This window comes from Necator americanus, chromosome X, assembly GCF_031761385.1.
Source record: "Necator americanus strain Aroian chromosome X, whole genome shotgun sequence".
NCBI classification, from domain to species: domain Eukaryota; kingdom Metazoa; phylum Nematoda; class Chromadorea; order Rhabditida; family Ancylostomatidae; genus Necator; species Necator americanus.
The window spans coordinates 15,937,948-15,959,148 of NC_087376.1; the positions used below are offsets into that span (position 1 = coordinate 15,937,948).

Consider the following 21,201-nt stretch of genomic DNA (forward strand, 5'->3'; position numbering starts at 1 on the left):
ATCAGCTGGATACGGCTCAAGGACCTCGTTTACGTCACTCACGAAGCTTGAGAATATCTTGGGTGACAATGGCGAGGGAACGAAACGAGTGGAAGAGATGCTGGAGCCCGCACGTCCAGTGGAGACGGGCCATCTAAGTAAGTAAGTAAGTAAGTACTTGTAAATTGAAGAACTAACCAATAGGCTATTCTTAGGTCCTTCTAATTTTAATTTCCTAATTTTTAGAATTAGCTTAAGCCAGTTCAGAGCATTTCTCACGTACTGTTGCAGATAATAGATAATAGTACTCCAGTTAATAGATAATAGAATATGTGATAACTGCGTTCAAACTCAACCAGATACCTATAGAAGGGGGAGCCGTTTCATAGCCGTGACCACTGAGCGCTTTGCTTTTCACCTTTATGACTCCTCCGCATGCCTATTTCCTTCTTTGTTCGCCTCAAGTTTGTAGCATGCCATTCTCAGGAAGTGGAAACACGCATGCAAACGGCAGCTTAAATAGTAGCAAGATGTTTATGTGATCTGACGGGGAACGTTATCTTTATCATTAGGATGATGTCTTTCACGTCATTTTATGTTAAAACATCATTCTGTGATAACTATTGGGGGAAATCAGGAGGAATACCAATATTTCGAGTAATGCTTTCAAATTGTATCTTTATTATTCTGGCATCGGCATGTTTGTAGCTGATGGTCGAATATTCTCCAAATGGAGAATTGACGCGTTTAGAAGGAAAACTCCGTAATCTTTCGCCTTAACTTATAATATAAAGTAGAGAAGGAAAGCGCTGTTAAAAAAACACAAATCTATTTTTACAGAAAACACCACTACTATTACCTTTCATTGATCAGTCAAGGGGAGCGAAGCTAAAACCACCGAAAGTCTGAAGTCCGGCTTTAGCCGGACATTCAGACTGCTAAGTATATATATATATATATATATATATATATATATATATATATATATATGCTGCAGTATCGAAACGAATTTGAAGTTTTGGGAGAGAGGAAAATAGAATAAGACATATACATCAGGCAAGCAAATTACCTGGTCAAAGCCAACATAGAACCATCAACGTTGCTTCCATCTAGGGCACTCGTTTCCATGAACAAAACTCCCATTTTCTAAAAGCAAGAAAATCACTTCCCAAATCTTCTACAGTGATGCTTCAAAGCAGAAAGGCAGGTCAGATGGCTAACAACTCTGTTTTTATTTTAGCCTGCTTACTAGATTGAGGCTTGCTTGTAAACATCGAGGGATAACTGAGAGACGGATGAACACTATAAGAAGGGCGTATATAGCGCACTGGCAAGAATTCCGCTGCGACTGCAGCGTCGGTGGTTTGAAACTGCCCTGGATCAAACGATTCCTTCTCCCGGAACCAATAAATTAGTATTATGCTTGTCCGAGAAGATAAAAGTACTAATATGATCCGTCGACTGATCCCCGCAAGTCATGGTATAGTTCATAAACATCAAAATGATTCTGGATTGAAATCAAACGCGCCAGTGATATCCTAAGAAAAAAACGATGGTAGCGAAATATTGTTTTGAGAGAAAAGTAAACAAAACAATGGAAGTGTTTCAAGAGTTTATGCCTAATAATGATGCATTCACAGAACGCAGATCTGTTCTGATTCATTTCTTGTCAAGCATAAATCAAACGAAAACTACAAACTAATGAAGAGCTGGTTTTCGATCTTAAAATTGAAAATTCAGTACTAAAGTAAGAAAAAAAACTTGACAGCTTCATCAAATAAGGTCTTTCATCAAACGCCCTATTTTCTCCATGAACGATTGAACAGATCGAACAGAATGTCAGAAAAATTACGCTAACAACGTTTTCTGTTGGATGCCAATTAGCTAAAACTTAATTTATTAGCTAAAAGCATATGATGCAAAGTAAAAAAAAAACATTGTATATAATCGTATTCAGCAATGCGGATACATCAGATTTGAAACAGAGAACAAAACTCAGGATAAGGGAACATAAAAAAAAACATACTCGTAAAAAGGATCAGTATCCTTTCTATATTATCGCTTTGACAGAAGCGAGATCACAATTTGTTCATCGTTAACTCCGCCAGCTTATCCCAATAGGGATACGACACCAAGTTTCAGAATTTGAACAAAGTAAATTTTTTCTTGATTTCATTCGCTGGAAAGACAGCATCAGAACTGTGCCATAGTGGTAGTGGAAGAGAAGGTTTTCCGATAAATATGTTGCCTAAATTTTGGTTAGATAAGCTCTTTAGCACGGATCTCCCTCATTAGAGGGATCACGGGGTTAGTTGCGGGGTTATGTGGCACATTCCAAGGTGGTAGATAAGAGGCCAACCGCAGTCCAAAACAGATCTTGGGCCTGCCCTAGAACGCAGGAGGATTCAGGAAACAGACCATATTCCGGCTATTTCACGACTGACAAATAGTATCGCTTTATCGTATGCATCGGTCCAGCCAAAAGCTTTAAATGAAGTAATTGTGAGGCGAAGTAAGCAGTTTGGAGTCTCCATCAGCAAAGATCGAAGTTTCTGGAAGGATCTTTGAGGGGCTAGAAGCTAGTCAACTGTCAGTCAAACCTACACCCCGCCTCTCTATTGCTCTCCAATCAACGCCGCGACGAGGCGGTGGATAGTGCGAATTTTGAAGGAGAGAGTGAAAAGCGAATTGCCGAAGCGAATTCTGATGTACGGATATAGTAAACTAAACGCATATTATTGGGAACAAAAGAGAAGAAGTAGATCCTTCTATCCAATGTAACTTTACATAAGTAAAAATTATCTCAAAAAGATGCTTCAGGGAAAAGAATAACATGCATATATTTTCACACATCTCATGATTTAATACATTTCATGCCCTAAGTCTTTTATATAAACTAGCAGTGCATAAGTATGTGTTTGTCACGATGCCATTCAACGAATCTTTCTACATTTTACCTTTCCAAAATTTTACATAGATATAATGTGTACATAGAGCGCATGTCAAATATTCCAATATTTGCTTGTACGTTTTATACAGTAAAAATTTGTATGGTTCTTTTATTCTCTTTCACCAGCGTTTTATCGTTTCATTTCTATCTATTCTCTGCGTTAAATCAATATGACAGGTTAGGTGTATTAGTGGCGAACAGAGACCTTTGCATCTTCGAAATATGCCTCTAGGTACAGTGTATGTCTGCGAGGCATTATTCGCGCCTCGCTAATCGTTGGATGCCAGTTTTACCCAGCTAGATAAGCAAAAAGAATTTCCTTGCAAAAAGAATCTCCTTCCCAGAGATGGATGAGTGTTCTCCACCTAACAAGTCGAAACAGGATAATTTCATTTTCACTCGCATTTCTAAATGGCATATCACTTATACAAACCTGTTTCATTCTTTCCTTCTTTTATTTTAACTTACAAGCACACTTTACGTAGACCTTCAAACAACATCTAATACAAGGCACTTTCCTTTCCGTTCGATTTTAAAAGCGCATCATAAGAGCTGCAGGCGCGGCGAAAAAAAAATCGTCGTAAGAGCGGCAGACGCGGCGAAAAAAAAAAATCGTCGTAAGAGCGGCAGACGCGGCGAAATGGGTGGGAGGGGGGGGGGGGTGGCGTGGGCGGGGCGTCTTGAAGACGTAGCACAAGATGAGCAATCAGGCTACTGTAGCGATTATGACGGAGACGCGCGGTGCAATTAACGACGCTCAGCCGCCTGGATACGCGGCGGCACATCATACGGGTACCTCTTGACCGTTCCCCCTCTGAAGGAACGCTTGGGACGAACACGCCTGAAAGGACTCATGGAGAAGTCATGCAGGAGCCTGCCCGATAGTTCATCCCTAAATGTGTATATCGGTCGATGTACATGCTCACGTTCAGCAATCGAATTGATAGAGTTTCCTCAATGATATCGAGTCCAGTAACAATGTTTACAAGGTGAACACCTCGTCTTGCCATTACTTTGTCGTGGGTAAGTGTAGATCCGCTGTTTATTGATTTGCTCGAGCTGTAGCCAAGATTGGTGTCAATTTTTCTTCACCAACAGTTAATGCTTCGGCATTATCGCCTTCGTCCTAGAAAAAGCCTGGAAAAATCAGAGCCATCAGCGATTTATCCTCTGAAGCCCCTCATCATCCGACAAGAACCATTCAAACGAATGGGAAACCCAAAGAACAACCCATCGGCTAATACTTATTTCATTTGCTAAATCTGGCAACGCAACAGATCACCACGTACCACAACTAAAAATCACAAAAGTTCTCAATACAGAACCTGACGACCAGCATCCCGTAGATCAGAACCCACACAGATCTTGATATGAGCTTAGTTCGTTTGTGATGGCAATGTCCTCATCCTTTCTGTATACGTTCACTTTCGAAGTTTTGGCACTTATCCAAAATGACCCCAGCGTTTTGCGTGCTATGATCTCGGATTCGAAGGGCAGTGTAGTTGTCACAAACGTGACCATAGATCATAAAAATAAAGAAGTAAAGAAAATATGTTTACTCTCGGTGGGAATGCTCAAACAAAGAGCATTTGAATAACAGGCAATCAATGAGAGTTGTACTCTCGCGCAGCTGGCGCATCTGGTGGGCAAAAACTTCTCGAACACAATCAGATTGGGAGAGCAACACTGTGCCGACAGCAGACAAAGAAGTTGGACCGTATATAAATAGTCCAACAGTGTTTATTGCTCAGAGCATAGTTGAGCATTGGCCCAAGTATCTCTTATTTTCTTGCCTCCTTCCCATGTGTGTGTGCATATTTTTTTACCTCTTTTTCCTGTTCTTTATGCATTGTGCATTTGATGTTCGTGCATTTCCTCGTTTGTTATTTAACGTGCTTTATGTAACGTGCCTTATTTGATAGTTCGCTGTACATAATATTGTGCGCGATTAATAAAGTTCAATTACCCAAGTTTGAGGCTAAAAAACGTGGCATATTCCAAACAACTGAACCACCGTCATCTCAGTAGTAACGTCTACTTCTATTACCACTTACCTCCTCTATCTCTGTTTTGATGACGGATTGTGTGGTGTGCTTCGAGTGGGTTGGAGGGTTTAAATTTTGCTAGTCTATCTATATGATTCTGGAATTCGCAGGCGCAATTAAGGGATTTTTCATGTCGAAACCTAGTTGAGTTAAAGTTTGAAAAATGTCATCTTCCGCTGCTCTTCAGAAATATTGATCCTTGAGACAAAAACTGTCCCCTCATTGACTTCTTTTGAATGACGCAACAGTAATGACGTTTATTTGCTTGCAAAGAACTGGAAATTAAAAAGTTGTCGATTGTCAAATTGAAGCAAAAGCCAAGATTCAAGGAAAGCCAAACTTTTGCGCTTCTAAAAATTACGCTGTCTGCTGTCTACTCAACAAATATGAGGAACGAAGTTTTCTGCGTTAGTCAATCCCCTTGGCAAGCGCCAACGCGTTCAAATTCAATTCAAAATCGCTTCATGTTTTATGGACGCATGTCTGGCCTACACGACAAACATACATATATATGACTTGTGGAGGCTAGCTGACTTACAAATTCGTTTATTTTGTCCTCTCAGACTAGTCTGGTAGCAATTTGTCTACTACGAAGAGATGAAAGGATTGGTTAGCCTAGTACGGTTTCAAATCATCAACCGTACAGTTGCAGCCAGACTTCTTACCGACTAGTCACATGCATCCATTCCGCATGGTATTTTCCTAACCACACAGATGTGTTGCTGTAGATCCGCCTTTGCATTTGCATCAAATGCGATAATTACCTCCTTTTGACTGGCGTCCTGGATATAACACGAATCTCTCTCAAAAGTGCGATCACAGCCGGTTAGTGCCGAGGCTCCGTGGCTTTCCAGATGACGGAGAGGAGGCTAGCCGCGAACCAAGAACGAATTTGGCCTGCCCTGAGACACTTCGTTTTCCATTTCACTTCCTCCACAATTTCTATTATATTATTTATTATACACAATATTTTCTTCGGTATTTGATGGCTTGTCTTCAATTTGACAGTTGACTGTGGATATCGTATACTCATTCGTTTCGAATTTTTTTCGGAGCAACCCAGTTTAAAGAAGGCCGCAAGGTTTTGCTCAGGACGCATTGCATAATTTGCATTTTTTTTTCTTGCCTTCTTACTCATAAACCCTTGCATTTATCCTAATCTCGATGTCCTTCATTTGTCTAGTATTTTCCCAAACTAGTACAGAACCAAAAGGTGTGAAATTATACCAGCAAAAACTATAAAGAATACTTTATGGCATCTAATTTTCTAGCAATTTGCATCCCTTAATATGTGTTTATTTAACATCGGCTACCCCCTCACCTTTCTCTCCTTGCTCTCTTCATTTTTTCTCCCCACATTGTCAACGCACACTTGAACCTGATCACCAGGTGCAATTGAAACCACATTTGAAGCAACTGCAAGAAACGCAATCTTGCACCCTTCAGTTGTACGGTTACTGCATGGAGGTGGTCTTCTTACGATGTGTTCCGTTGACTTCCGCAAAACGGGGCCACCGCTTGCGATAGTGCCAAGAGTATAAGGGCTGGACCAACGAGGGGCGAGGTCGTTTGCTCTTCTTGGACGAAAATATATTTATTATTAGTAGGGATGCTGGACGTACATACTCTCAGATGGCGAGAGGTGGGAGCACGTAACGCACACAGGAACGTTGTCGAACATGATCGTTTTGCTGATCCAGGTGTTATGGTGTGGGAAACAAAAAGTTGCATGGACGTACTGAGCTCCAAACCCCTGAAAAGAGTACAATCCTCGGTCAACGTTATTGGGACACTGCACTCCTCACCCATGTGCACCTTTTCGGGTGGACATGGTGAATTCGGGGTGGATTCAGTCCTGACTTTATTTTTATGTATGATAATGGCACTCCTGCGTGGTGCAGGATGTAGCGGTCATCTACTGCTATAGTTAATAATGGTCGACCACCTCCTCTCTATTGGGCAGCAGTGTTATGAAAAGGAAAGCACGCTCCCCATGCACGTGAAACAATGCTGGGAACAATATCAACCTCCTGTTCTACACTCGTCACACTTCATTGTCTCCAGGCTATGTTGTAATAGAAAGCACCACCACACTGCACTGTAAGTAATTGACGTCTTTTCCCATTTCTTTAAAAGCAGTGTATCACAAAACTGACGTAATACGGAAGCACCGTGGAACTCGAAAACCAGAATTCGGGATCTAGATTACGGAACCCAATGTGGCTCCGCTTAACTTCCCACAATCGTTGTGAAAAACGGTTTTTTTTTCAACGATATAGGTCGGAACGCATCACCTTTGTACACGCGCCGCATCGCGAGCTCGAAGATCACCTTTGTACACGCGCCGCATCGCGAGGTCGAAGATCACTGATGCCTCCCCATCACAATATTCAAGTAATACTAATGAATAGGCTGACTCTAATTCGAACTCTACGGGTTCTCTAAAGTTTCAGCAATCCGTCAATTTTGTGATACGCTGCCTTTAACTGCATCGTGTTGCATGACCCATTTGGCGCTGTAGTCACACTGACCTTTCATCATGTGAAACCATTCTGGGAAGGATTGGCAGATCTCCCACAGCGTACTCTCATACTTTTATTCACTTCCACCAAGCTCTTAATGTGTCATGTTACTTTACATAAATCGTTCTTGAGTTTTGAACACCAGTGAACATTCATGAAGCAAGCATGTTGACTTCAGTTGCCCAACTTCTGAGGTTGTGTTTAACGACATTAAGTTTGCAAACGTACGGCGGCAAGTGTAGCTCCTTCGTGGTTCGAGACGACCTCACTAAACTGATGCCGAAGATCACACTTGTTGCCAACCAGGATGACAGGAATTTGTCTTTCTACTGAATCCTATAAAAGAGCAGATCGACTGAACATGAAGAGCAACTGTGCGAACTTCAGTTGCTAGGCAAACCTTGATGGTGTCAATCCAGTCGCGTACTTTTATGAAAGAACGTTCAGAAGAAACGTCGTACACCAAAATGGCACCATCTGCACGCCGGAAGTATGACTTACATAATGAGCGGAACCTTCCAAGTACAACATTAATGCATAACCAAAGCAAGTAAATTCTGCATGGAATTAAACAGGATAACGAAAGGATACGAATGACTAAAGAAACTAAGCACCTTTCCTGTCCAGCAGTGTCCCACAGTTGAAGTGCTACGTTCCTACCATCCACACAAACAGTTTTCACATAAAAATCAACCCCTGTAGAAATAATTAAAGCCATGTCGTTGTCTTGTCCTACGAGATGTTATGGCTGACAATCCTCACCGAGCGTGCTAGGAAGGTTGTCGCAGTGCTTTCCGCTGACAAGTCTCATTACCAAACTGCTTTTCCCCACTGCTGCTTCTCCACACATGACCACTCGAAATGTTCTCTCTGCTGGTCCCGTGGCAGAGTGCAGTCCCTAGAAAGAATTTGTGACCGGAGTTTTACAATCAAGCACGGTCATTTTAATTCATTGTTTATTCCTAGAGTTTCAAAATTATTTTCTCAAAGCAATTAATATTTTGCTCGTTTGAGACAAGTATTAGAAAAAACCAGAGCGAATTCGGTAGTGACAGAAACTCTTTATTCCAAGTTTCTGAGGCCTTCGCAAACGTTGGTGCAGCAACGTTCCACCCACACCATAGAAGCAGCTTAATTTGGGGAAACACCAGGAGATGGCATTAATATTCATTCCAAGGGCGTTTGAACTGCTGACGCAAGAAGTGTTGGACACAGAGGACCTGATAACAACTTTCAAAAGTTCTTATAAAAATAGTTGTAGTGAGCTTATAACTGTTGCTACACGTAGTTTCCTCAAAAAAAAAAAAAATTGAAAATTTCCTCTTGCATTGCTACGAGCACACATTTCTTTACAAAATTTGTCAACTTTTCAAGGACATGCTTTGAACAGCTTTTAACTGCAAGAGAGTTCTTTATGAACCTAGGAAACGACTTTCTCTTGTGGAAGAGCGTGCTTCTCCAAGGAATATTGCGCAGAAATTCATTGAGTAAAAGAAACATCTGTTTTTTACTAGCTGTGATACTCGGTCACAACACTGTTACGAACGCATACGCAAAGAGTAACCTAGAGCGAATGGTGAAACTGATGATAATGGATCTATGCACTTGCCATTTTTGTATTTTTTGTCATTCGAGATTGTACAAGCGCTGGAACATACGACAATCTACAAGGTCAAAGACCAGAACTTGCATTACCGCTGCCTCTGATTTAATTATGAGATTCCAAGGAAAGTTCTTGTAAAACAAATGGATATCACCCCAAGGGCTAAAGAGGCTAAAATCCCTCTATACACGCTTCACAAAAAATGTAAGTTTTCACAGAGGGCTTAAAGAAATCTCCCTTTCACCATTCCTTAAAGCCAGCAAATCACAAAATTGATGGTGCTGAGATCTCTCCGCGAATGCCTCAAAGACATTCGTATCCTGTGAATACGCTGGGTGGGAGGCAAACATGCTTCGATGAAGCTATACATTAGTCGGACGACCGTCTTAGATGCTCTTCTGGCCGACGTAGAGAACCACACAGATATAAGGAAATATGTAAAGAAGAATGGTGGAAGAAGTTGTTGAAATTACTGAATAAGTTAAAAACGAACTTAACATATGATCATACATGATGTTTTGTGTTATGATCTACTAAGAGAGAGAAGGAGTTAATTTTGTCTAAATGTTACCCTCAGAAAATCTAGGAATCTATGTGAACTTTTTTCTCCTCAGAGAGGTCAGAGATATGGAAGGTCCCTCTGTTATGCATCTATTTTCCATTCAGAGGAGTAGCTTTTCATCACCTTCTTCCGATTTATTCAACTCTATTACAAGCAGCAACAGTATTCGTAAGTTTTCCATGATAACAAATTATTCTACAATAAAAGCATGCAACTAACAGGATATCGATAATTCCCATCCCCGTTACTTTTGGAAGCGGGAATGTTCCTTTGTTTTCTGCTAAAATCTTCATATACGTAATTTGAAGCTATTAGACAGATCTTTCTCGCATATTTCAACTCAAGATTTTCCTTGCTTTTTACGGTTACAAATTTGAGATCACCTCACAGCACAAAATTTCCCCTCAAAATAAGTCCAGTGGACATGTCTGGTTCCCTATACAATTTAATAGCTCGCAAATTACATCCCAGCCGCTGAAGCAGCCTATGGTCAGCGGTAGGTAGGCAGAGTCAGCTATTTAGAAAGCAATGACGGTGGATCTCTGTAGGATACACTCCATCGCTTATTGCTCAGGCAAGGCATGAACAGAGGCATGGTCGAAAATCTACAGGTGCCTCTTTACATGCACCGAGAAACAGTCTCGGCTGCACCCGCGTCGTTTACGATGCAACAGTTACACGACAGAATTGGCCAAATTCTGTCGTCGTAATCCTAATAAAATAACTCGCGGGGTAGAAGATCTCCACTGTACAGAATCGCATTCCGGGTCATCCGTTCCACTACATATTACGAATTGCAGCGTTCCGGTGCAACTGAGACTGTCCAACATGACTTATTGTGAATTACTAGGGGAATTGAAAAGAACAGTTTCGCGTTTGCGAATTACACCCTATCTATCCCAACACCGTCCATTTTGTGAAACATTGGCTGATTGATATCTGTGCGGGGCAAAAGACAACAAGGTCTAGTAGCAACGACATTGGATAAGGCTCTAAACTCGTCTACAACGATAGCTCAAACAGTAGCAACAGAGTAGACGTAACTGCCTCACAGGTCTTCCGGGACTTACGAAAATAATAATCGTCATTAGTAAACGACAAGTTCACCTGCCTCCACTGTGTCGAGGATATTTTCGTTTCGGTATACCAGTAGTGGGTCTGAATCATTTCGGTCTGGTCTACTAGTTAGATGATGTAAACTTGCCTGATTATAGGTTTATTCAGGGTAGAAGCTATTGTTAGTATTGTTAATGTCAGCACGTAGCGTATCCAACCAGATTTGTTTCGTACGTGTCCACATCTTGTGAACATCTTCTCGTCACTACAAAGAGCGCAATCAGCACGCCCAAGTACCTCAGCAGGCAAGTTTTGGTCGCATTTTAGAAAATCTAGGTGACAGATTTCGACGGAGAGCTGCTGGAGGGTAACGTCAACGTGCTAAAAAAACAGTTCTTCATATTATAATATGTTATGAATGACGCATACACCGTTTCTGTCGACGTTGTGATCGACACCGTTGATTTAGTGTCCCACGCTTATATTTATCAGTTCGAGACTGTGTCCAAAGTTTATCCTTGTACCGGACAAACACTTGATGTCTTAAGTCTCTGCGGGTACGATGACACTTCTATGGACCTTCGACTCAAATCGGTAAGAGATTTTGTTGTCACAAGGCGCATGGGTTATAATCGGCGTTTTAGTCAAGCGGGACTCATTTGGCCACTCACTGCGCGTGCGGGACTACTCTTCAGTGAAATCGTAGTGTACGGATACTTGGACTATTCAGTCCCAAGATATTTTCGTGGAATAGAAGCAAAAGGGAAATCTTACCAACCAATCGTTAGATGTTTGCGATTTTAGCTGTAGTTCTTTCTCGTCCAGGAATGGTAGCGTCCCAGTACTCAGCGCATGATAGTTTCAATGGTAGAAATTTTTATTGTTTTTCTTTGATGGCGCCTATGACAACGAGAAGTGAAGAGGGATGGCTCTTGATTCATGACTTCTAAGATAAGAAATCCCGCCGAAGTGTTCTCGCTCACCTGCACTCGACTTTGTATTCATCAAGACTCGAACTATGTTGATTAGCTTTCCTATCACGCCTTCGTAGCATTTAATAAGCAAGTTCGTGCAGAATGCGGTCGATCGAAAGATTTCTCCAACTCGAAAGAGAAAGTCGAACGATTTTTGTTTCTGTAATAGTTCTCGATCAAGAGGTGTTTGTGGCATTTATGGCATCGGTGGACTCAGTGGTGATCAGTTGGTGATGAAGCTACGTTGGTCCGGTTACAGCACAACAATGTTGTGAACTCGTTTGGATGTACGCGGGATCGCATTGAACCTTCAAAGTGATTACCATCCAGGAAAATTGCTTACTGTAAAGAGCTCAACATGTTAATATCTAAAACAACTAGCCAAAGAGCGGTCTTTATTGAAATCATTAGAAATGCGAGTATGGATCACGAGAAACAATCCGTAAAACAAACACCAAAACAATGTTTCGAAAACAGCGTTACCCTACAGGGCAGACATCACACAACCGTCACCTCGACATTTGCGAACACAGAAAAATAATTACTGTTTCCAAATTCAGGATAAATCATCGACGCCAACAGCTTTCGTGTCATGAATCAACCTCTTCAACGGCTGAAGAACAGCTCAAGACGACAACTCTCAAAGTTCAGCTCACTTATGTCTTGACATGGAAATTCTCTACATTGCGTGTTCAAAATTCTAAATCTGTCTGGGATGTCACATCTGACTTTGAATACCTTGACGTTCGCAGGTTAATGGCACAGGAATGAAAACAAGGAGTTGCAGGACTGACAAAGTTTAGAGCTGCAGAATTCAACGATTGCAATGGCGAATAAAGTGGAGATTAAAAATGCAAAAATTGAAATAAAATTCCGCGACATTGTTTCTAACCATGTTGGAGCATGAACAAAAACAGAACCAGTCACGCTAAAACGTATTCATACTGCAAAACAAAAACTTCTGATGCTAAAACTTGATCACAGTTTGGTTCTGCATAGATTTTTTGGAGAGTCAGAATCAATATACAATAGTGCATGACCACATTGGACATGAATTATTCTAGTAAAAACGTTTGGAAAGGAGGTTGCGTCGTCGGTATAAATGCGATCATTAAAAAAGAAACCTTTAGCAACGTATAGCACATATTTTGGAGTTAAAATAATTACAAATTATAAAAAGACGAAATGGTGGACGGAAGTTTAGAGTTTTTTTTTTCTTTTCGATTTTCCGTTTTCTCTGGACAAATATAGTACACATAATAGGAAGCGATTTAGAAAATGTAATGCCATCTAAAATTTCACATTTAACAAAATTAGCGCAGACAACAGTTTTGCAATTTTTTAGTGCTTGCATTGTTTTCATTCCTTCTGTTTCCTCCTGTTCTTCCTTCATCACAGTTTACGCTTCCTTTGCAAGTTCCTTGCATTTAGATACGGGTAAAAGGCAGGAAGTTGCTCCAACTGTGCAGGAGCCAATTATCAAAACCGTTTCTATGGGCGCAAAGAAGAGCACGTTCATACTTGTACTGTTACTAAAATTGGTCAAAATTAGAATTAGAGAGGTAGGAAGTTGTCGTGAAGAAAAGAAAATTGATGAAAGAAGACTACCGGAAAATTGATATCAAAATTCTTATAGAAGTTGGTAGCAACGCAAATCTGACATTTGATGTTTAAAAGGACCTGGGGCAAACTTTCGAATATTCTGGTGTGTCTCCTATTACCGTTCAACGTCGTTCTTCTGCTTGCAGACTGTATCCTAGGAGACGTCATAAGAAACTGGTTTTTAAATTGAAGAGTAGGGTAACTAGAGTAGCATTTACAAAAGCTGCAGTTGCACTGAACTGGCCAGAATTCATTCGCAGTAGGAATTTGATATTTAGAATTGAATCTAGTGTTGGTTGAGCATCAAACACATGTCTGTCCATTACTTGCAAATAAAATAAGCTTGGCATGATCAATATGCGGCTTCTGCAGTTGCTGCTCGGGTCATCCTACTATTCACGGAAACCAACGATTTCTTACATCTTCTAAAAAAGGTCAGCCAGTACATTTCTCGCGGTCCTGAGAGAAAAGGAAATCTTTTAAAATCCAACCGTATTTTTTGAAGATCGCCTGGTTAGCTATCAAATTAATACGTGGTTCTTGTTTATTTATTTGCTTGAGCTGTAGCCAAGATTGCTTCTAAACTTTCTCTATTCATAGCAGGCAGAACACTGGAGGCATTTTGGATAACTGTCAAAAGTTCAAGCATGAACGGGAACAAAAAGGATGAGAATACTGTTTTCTGTAGGGAACAATCCCCATATCAATATTTATGTGGGTTTTGATCTATAGGGCAGATCGTCAAGTCCCTTATAAAAACCCTTGTTACTCATAGTTGTAGTGTTTGGTGATCTGTTGTGTTACCAGATTTAGCAGATGAGATAACCACTAGCCAATGTGTTGTTCCTTGAGTTTGCCTATCGCTTGAATGCTTTCTGTAGGGTGATGAGGCGCTTCATAGGATAAATCGCTGATGGCGTTGATTTTCTAGGCTCTGACGAAGGGCATAACGCCGAAATGGTAGCTGTTAGTATTGAAGAAAGATTAGTTCCAATCCTGGCTCTACCTCATGGAAATCAATGAAAAAGGTACGGATTCAAGGACAGATTACTCCTATTTAGTGTTTCACTGGATGCGCAGCCACCGGCAGCACGCAATTGTCGTGGTCCAGTGAAGCAGCGAATGAGAATTGCTGTGTAGAATCACCATGTACGACATAAATGACTTGATCTTCGCACACAATATCAGGCGGTTATAGATCACAGAGCGGTACAAGTGGCAACAATCCATTATCATTATTGAAAAGACATTATCATCCACTCTTATTATTCTCTAATTATTATCTTCTCAATTATTCATTGAAGAGTTTCTTTTAAGAATCCAAACCTCGGCTCAGCTCCAATGTCTAAGCGCAGTTATAGAAAAGATAGGCAGAAGTGTGCCAAAGTTCCAAGACAAGGGAGCGTTTAAACTCTTCCGTAATTTCCGCCAACTGCAATTCAGAAACAGTGGTGTTCTTGCGACGGCAAAGTTGCTAGATAGCAAAACAGTAATTGCTGTGTAGATCGACTTTTGTTTTCTGAAGGAACCAGAACCAATGCTCTGAAAAGTCGGAAGCTTGAAACCAAATTAGCGAGGCGAGGTTCGAAATTACTTGAATATCTATGATAATACGTATGCTACTAATGCAAAAATGGAAACTGATGATATTCACATACGAAAATATATTCTGAATACATTGCTGCTTTTAAAGCTCTTGTAAAGAGATCCGCAAGATGGTTATCGAATCCGCTTTAATACATGTCATATGAAAGGCGGGACTAGCTGGGTTCAAACATTGCATAATACAAGAGACTCCACCCTAAAAATGTACAGAAGTTTTAGCGAGAGATCACAAGCGTGTACACTTACGCCAAGCATTTTAACGCGCTTTAATCAGCACCATATGCCAACAAGTTCGAGCTATGCCAGGCTGAAAATAGGTTTTCACAAGGCTATAAAGCAAAACACTCCCAAGAGCTGTGTCTCCTTTCCATAAAACTTTCCATACATAAGACTACAACTACAAATTTTGAACTCGCCTGTTGACAATCTGTACAAGAAGATAGGCCTCTTACGTGAATACTCTATTTTTACTTCTACTATACTAATCGGCAAAAACGAAGAATTTTCTGACGCTCTCTAATGACATACAAATATTTCTCTTCTCGGCATTGTTGAGTCGGGCCCGAAAAAAGCCCCTGATTAACCGGAAAGTGCAAAGAAAGCGATATGGAATCGTTTACAACAAGAAAGTTCCGGGGAAATACAGAGAATCCCACGTGAAGTAACCTCAACTGAAGCTTACGGAGCCTCGCATGAGTTTCCTCCCTCAATGCAGTAGTAAGAAAGAATCTCATTGAAGGAGCGGTTGGTGTGGAAGATTGAGGATGCAGGACCCATCTAAGCTACCCGAGCGAAAAATTGTCATGCTGACTATTACTACATGGAGTACATGTGTGTTTGCATTGAATGCAGGTCTCAGAGATTTCGATAACACAAGCAAAAAAGACCATACGCTGCGTCACAGGAGAGGCCATATCTCCCACGGAACGCCCCTTAAGATCCTGGAAAACAGCTGATTCTTGTAGTATGCATCAGTCGAGGAACTCGTGTCCTCGCCAACACAGCATTGACAATTAACATCGATTTTTTTGAACAGCTGAGACCGAATCGTACGTTAACGTACGAAGAGGTGGAGATCGATAACAGACCCGACAGGTATCATCATTTACGCTCTAACAAGCTATGCAGGAGAGAAAATTAAAGCTTCTATATGTACATACTCGGAGTTCAATAGTGTTTCAGGATCAGGTTATGAACAATGAGTAGAAGCCTTCTATATGGTACTAGAGAAGTTTTACATAGAAGATCATACTCTCTTTAAGAAAATTGTCGGTGATTTCAACGCCAAGACTGGTCCAAGAAGAACGTATGAAGAACTCCACATTGGGACCCGCGGCCTTCTTGGACCGAGAGCAAGAGAGACTTTGCTTTCATCATAACGACTAAATTAGCAACGGTGACTCACAACTTAAACAACACCAGCATCTTGAATAGACGGTACTGCATGATAGATGTCGCCATTTCCTCAGAAATCTATATGGGCTCATCACCTCCTCCGAGGAATATTTTTGCCCTTGTCATAAGAAAAGAAAGTAAGTAGTCTGAAGTCTCGAGAGATTGATGAACTAAGACCTTTTTGCTTCGTTAGTTCTTTTCTTAAAGGATAGAGTCAGTGAACAACATCAGTGATGAATATAAATGGTTCATTGATGAGTCTCCTATGAAATCCAAATAGAACAACTATCGCATCAAGAAGAAGGATGGAGAAGGTCATCCACAACCCAAAGAAAAATGAAACGAGCTGCAAACGCCGTTGTCATTAACCTGGAATTCTGTAAAAGATGTGATACTCAAAATGAACTTTCCTCGAAACGTTGCAAGCAGTTGCAAGAAGATCTTTTTCGGCTAGCTATATCTTCGCCTACGGTGCGTTCTCGAAGTCGTTCTAAGGACTGGGTTCGTTGGAGGCACTCAGGTGGGAACGAAGCTTGTTTCTATAGAGGTTATAAACGATCACAAACCTCGATGCTATTATCCAGAAGTGTGTGCAATCATGAGGTGTGATCCGCACCGAGTTACAACAACACGACGAACATAAAATTCGCTCTCGTCACAGACTAAAACTGAGCTGTGGGACGGTCATTTTTACGAACTTCTGGAAGAAGAAATGGCAGTTCTTGATTTTATAGCACGAGTACAACTGTCGAACGCTATTAAGAAACATTTCTTCCTCTCCACACCCAGCAGTAATCCCAGCTTCAGCGGTCTTATTGTCTCCATTAATTGCATAAAACAAGTGTTATTGGAAATGCTCCATTTTGTCCTCTTGACACTCCACTTTAACTTTCTTAGAAAATAATTATCAATAAGATTTAAAAATCAGAATAATGTATCTCTCGGAATCAGAATATCTTGTTCTAGTGATACGTAAAATTTTGGAAAAGGCTCTTTTTTCCTATGTGGGTTTTTCACTCACTCTGGAAAAAAGCTCGTTTCTAAACTTAATTACTGCAGTAAACTTTGTGATACTAAGCAATTTACACTATTTCAACTCTTCCAGATCGACGCAGTCAGCATCGTTAATGCCGCCCGGATGTCACAGTCGGAGTATTTACGATAAATACATAACCTGTCTCATAACTGTAGTATTTCTCAAAAGTGCACACTCCATTTTCCACACAGATTATCCACATCATTGCACCTAACGCTCACTCCATAGGATTCTCATAAAAGTACTTTTTTTGAATTTCAAGGAGAAGATGAAAATGTGAGAAGAAGAAATCAAAGGTAGCAACCGCTTGTTATCTACACAAAGCAACACTTCAGATCCAGAAACATCTACGGATGCGCTCACTGTACATGTTTAGAATTGTGGATACAAAACTGCAGAAAAAGAAACACAACAGGACTAACTGTATATGAGGAAACATCTCATCTCCTATCAGAAAAAAACAATAAAACTAAAGATATTTCTTAACTGAACATCCTTAAACTTCCCAATGTTATTTAGTTTGCATGCAGATTTGAATGTTAAGAAGTTCCGCGTCAAAGACAGGTCTGAAGCACGCATGTTATGGTGGACGGCATTTTTACCATGTCGAGAAAAACGAAAATATTGAGCTCTGGTGATCACAAAGAGAACATTAAAAATTCAGGACAGAATTTATAGCGTAACGAAGGAACAAAAACTGGGTGCAGTGTAGTTATTGAAGTGCACTTCTAAAAATATTGTCTTCCGAAGAAATCTACTTTTCGAAAAACCATCACAGATAAGTAAAAAAAATAGATAATACTTCGAAAAATTACCAAATGCCCCTATCCAGTCTGACCCATTTCTCCAAAACCACAGTACCACTCTTTAACTTACCATCATAGATTCAATATCCCCTTTTGGTTTCTCCGAATCGCTTGAATAATTTTCGTCGTCGAAAGAGATGGTAAGGCCTGAATCTAAATGTGCAGATTCACCATGAGTCCGCAGATCGCTCATCTATGAAATTTCACGAAATTTTGGAATTTTACAACTGCTTGAAGGAGAAAGAAACTCATATTAGGTTTCAAGCGGTGGAATATGCTTAGATTACATTGTAACGCATGCAAATTCCACTTGCTCCAACACGTAAAATGCACATAGCCAATAAACGACCATAAAAGTTTCCTCTGTCATTCGCAAATGAGTGCTTCTGATTAGAGCTATACAAAAAGTGCTATAAGATCTAAACACTGTCGCTTTGTAGGAAATAAAAACATAAAGAGTCGCACCGACATTTAGTGATCTCTTTCTAGATGTCGTCTATGAACCTGTTGGTTCTTCAATGTGTGGACAAAATAACTGCAGAAAATATGTTGGAGTTCTCGATTTTACATCAAGGAAACAACCTGAGGTAATCGGAGAAATATAGAAGTCAACCTTACACAAGTAAGGCCCCGTAACTCGCGAGAATTTAAGACTTAGGTATATTGCGACCAGTGCAACCTCAGAGAAATATTCATGCCATTATGATCTCAGTAGTCGAAAATATCGCACTGTATCATCGATGTCGATAGCAATATCGTAATAATAGTTTTCTGATTTCCGCATTCTCTACATTGCAGTATATACGGGGATAGCTATTCCGGCACCAGTCCAATCGCAGAAGTCACTGGGACTTTCAGTGTGGACTTTGTAGCCTTATCTATGGACTCATTAGCTTAAACAAGGCACTAGTAGTTTTGGCCTCAAATTTCAATCTCTAATTGGGTCAGTAGGATCTGTATCATGCTGCAACTGCGACCGCGCTGGAAGCGGCGCGGGTGAGCTGGGGTTGCGAGCCGCTCGAACTACAGAAATGGGTGCCAACAAAGGTCTCTTTCCGATCACAAGCTGAAGCCGCTAGTTTCACCGCGTCGCTCACGCAATAGCTCCGAGCTTTGATAGTTTTACCCAGACTCTAGCTCCAGCCGCGCAGAGTTACATCAACCTCTAACTTCACCTACTTATATTAAAGGTATCCAAAAGTAGTCAATTATTTCAGTTGCGGCAAGAAAAAACGGATTTACTTACATTTAATTTAATCTTTAGCCGATTATGTACTCTCCGTCGTTATTCAGGATCTTTTGCCATCTTGCTAGTAGAGTTTCAATCCTCTGTTCATAAGACTTCGTTTCTTTTGAAAAAAAAATACGATTCTAGATTAGCTTGCACTTCATCGATATTTTTAAAGTTCTTATCCTTTGTGGAATGTTCCATCATTCAGAATGGATTAAAATCAAATGGTGCTGCCTAGACAGTGGAAGGTGTGATAAAATCTAACAATTTAATTGTCTTACTTTTTCCTGGATTAATTTTGCTGGGTGCGGAGAGGCATAATCGTGCTGCAATATTACCCCTTTTCTGTTGATTAGAGCTGGCCGTTTTACCAACCTTCCCAATTTCTTGAATATGTCACTAAACCAGGGTCAAGCGTTGACCGTTGAGAATTCCTCAACAAGGCTCGTAAGAGGGATGTCGGAGCAGGAGGGGCGGTCGTTAGGCTTGTCAGCAAAGAAGAATAAAAATGAAGAGATCAAGGAGAAAAAGTCGAGGGCATTGTCGATTTCAAATAAACTCGTATAATATGATGCAAGATGATGGAAAAATAGATGGCGTGAAGTACTTTTTTAAAGATTTTGCTGGTATAATTCCACATCTTCCAGATTAGCATAAATCCGAGGGGTTATGAGTACGAAGGCAAGAAAAAGAGTGTAAATTGTACAATGCGTTATGAACGGAACTTTGCGGCCTTGCTTTGAGCAAGTTGTTTTTTTTTAAATCTTCAAAAAAAAAAGGGAATATGGAGTATGAGAGGAGTCAAAGAGTGAGTTTCCTGTACTCACGGTCGGATGAAGCTGGTTCAGGATCACCTCTTGGAACTCCATGGCGCAACGTGATGCGTCGTAGTTTTTATTGCGACTGTCAAGGATCAATCCATGACAAAAGTGGGAGTTTTGCATCTAGTGTACAAGAGTTAAAAGAGTGCACTTCTCATCCGACAGTGGTGGAGCTGCTATTATCACTAGGTAAAGCAATTTCGATATTTTCACTGAGCGAAAAAAGACATCTACAGGCGCAATCAGGGATAAAATTAGTACAAAGTAGGCTCTACGAGTTTCTGAATGTTGCAAGATGAGAATTTCACCATGTTATTCGCTAAAGGAAACCCGTATTGTATAGGTTGCATACTTGTATGACCACCCTGTTGTTTTTATGTGGACATGTTACGTTCCGTTCAGTTCACTTCTCCGTGTTCGACTTCAATAAAGCTTCTCGGCTTCGGCTGTGTCGGCGTACACAACAACTGGCGATCAACTGACTACAACGCGGGCAGCTGAGGACGAAGTTTTTTGCTCAAGAACTCCAGTCCCGGCTCCAAGCCTGGTCGAACTGCTGGTGGAGTTGACTCCAGCCCTGGCTCCAAGCCCGGTCGAACTGCTGGTCGAGTCGATTTTTGCTCAAGAACTCCAGCTCAGTTGAATTGCTGGTGAAGTCGATTTCTGGTACAAGGACTCTAGGTCGGGCTCAAAGCGGGTCGAACCGAGGGTCAAGTTTCAAAATTGTCCGTCCTTTTTGCCTGGCCGAACTGCTGAGTGGACACTTACTCGGCCCAGGCAGTGAACCCGGTCGATTTGCTGTTACTGCGGTCGCGCCGCGCACTGAATAGCAACACCAAAATGGATGGTGAAACTCTGCGTACCATCTTGGAGGCCCAACCCAGGGCACAGCAGCAAATGTTCACCGAGGTGATGAAGCGCATGGAAAAGATAGCCTCCACTTCACACCCAACCGTTCCAACAGCACCCGTCGCCACTCCCGAATTCGTCACAAATTCTCTATCGACACGCTTG

The 21,201-nt window shown here is 41.0% G+C and overlaps 1 protein-coding gene across 2 annotated transcripts; it reads right to left on the reverse strand.

Moving 5' to 3' along the window:
• Positions 1-399: 399 nt before the first annotated feature.
• Positions 400-21,110, reverse strand: RB195_023434 (uncharacterized protein; the record flags this gene model as incomplete). Of its 2 annotated transcripts, XM_064210867.1 has the most annotated exons (9): positions 400-493; positions 1,049-1,125; positions 7,725-7,832; positions 7,897-8,011; positions 8,111-8,192; positions 8,259-8,394; positions 18,206-18,288; positions 20,956-21,009; positions 21,068-21,110. In XM_064210867.1, 9 exons carry the CDS (start codon positions 21,108-21,110, stop codon positions 400-402), a joined length of 792 nt encoding a protein of 263 aa, XP_064066748.1. The 2 variants fall into 2 exon arrangements, with proteins under 2 accessions (XP_064066748.1, XP_064066749.1); XM_064210868.1 differs by lacking the exons at positions 400-493; positions 20,956-21,009; positions 21,068-21,110 and having other exon boundaries at positions 1,045-1,125; positions 18,206-18,328.
• Positions 21,111-21,201: the final 91 nt, after the last annotated feature.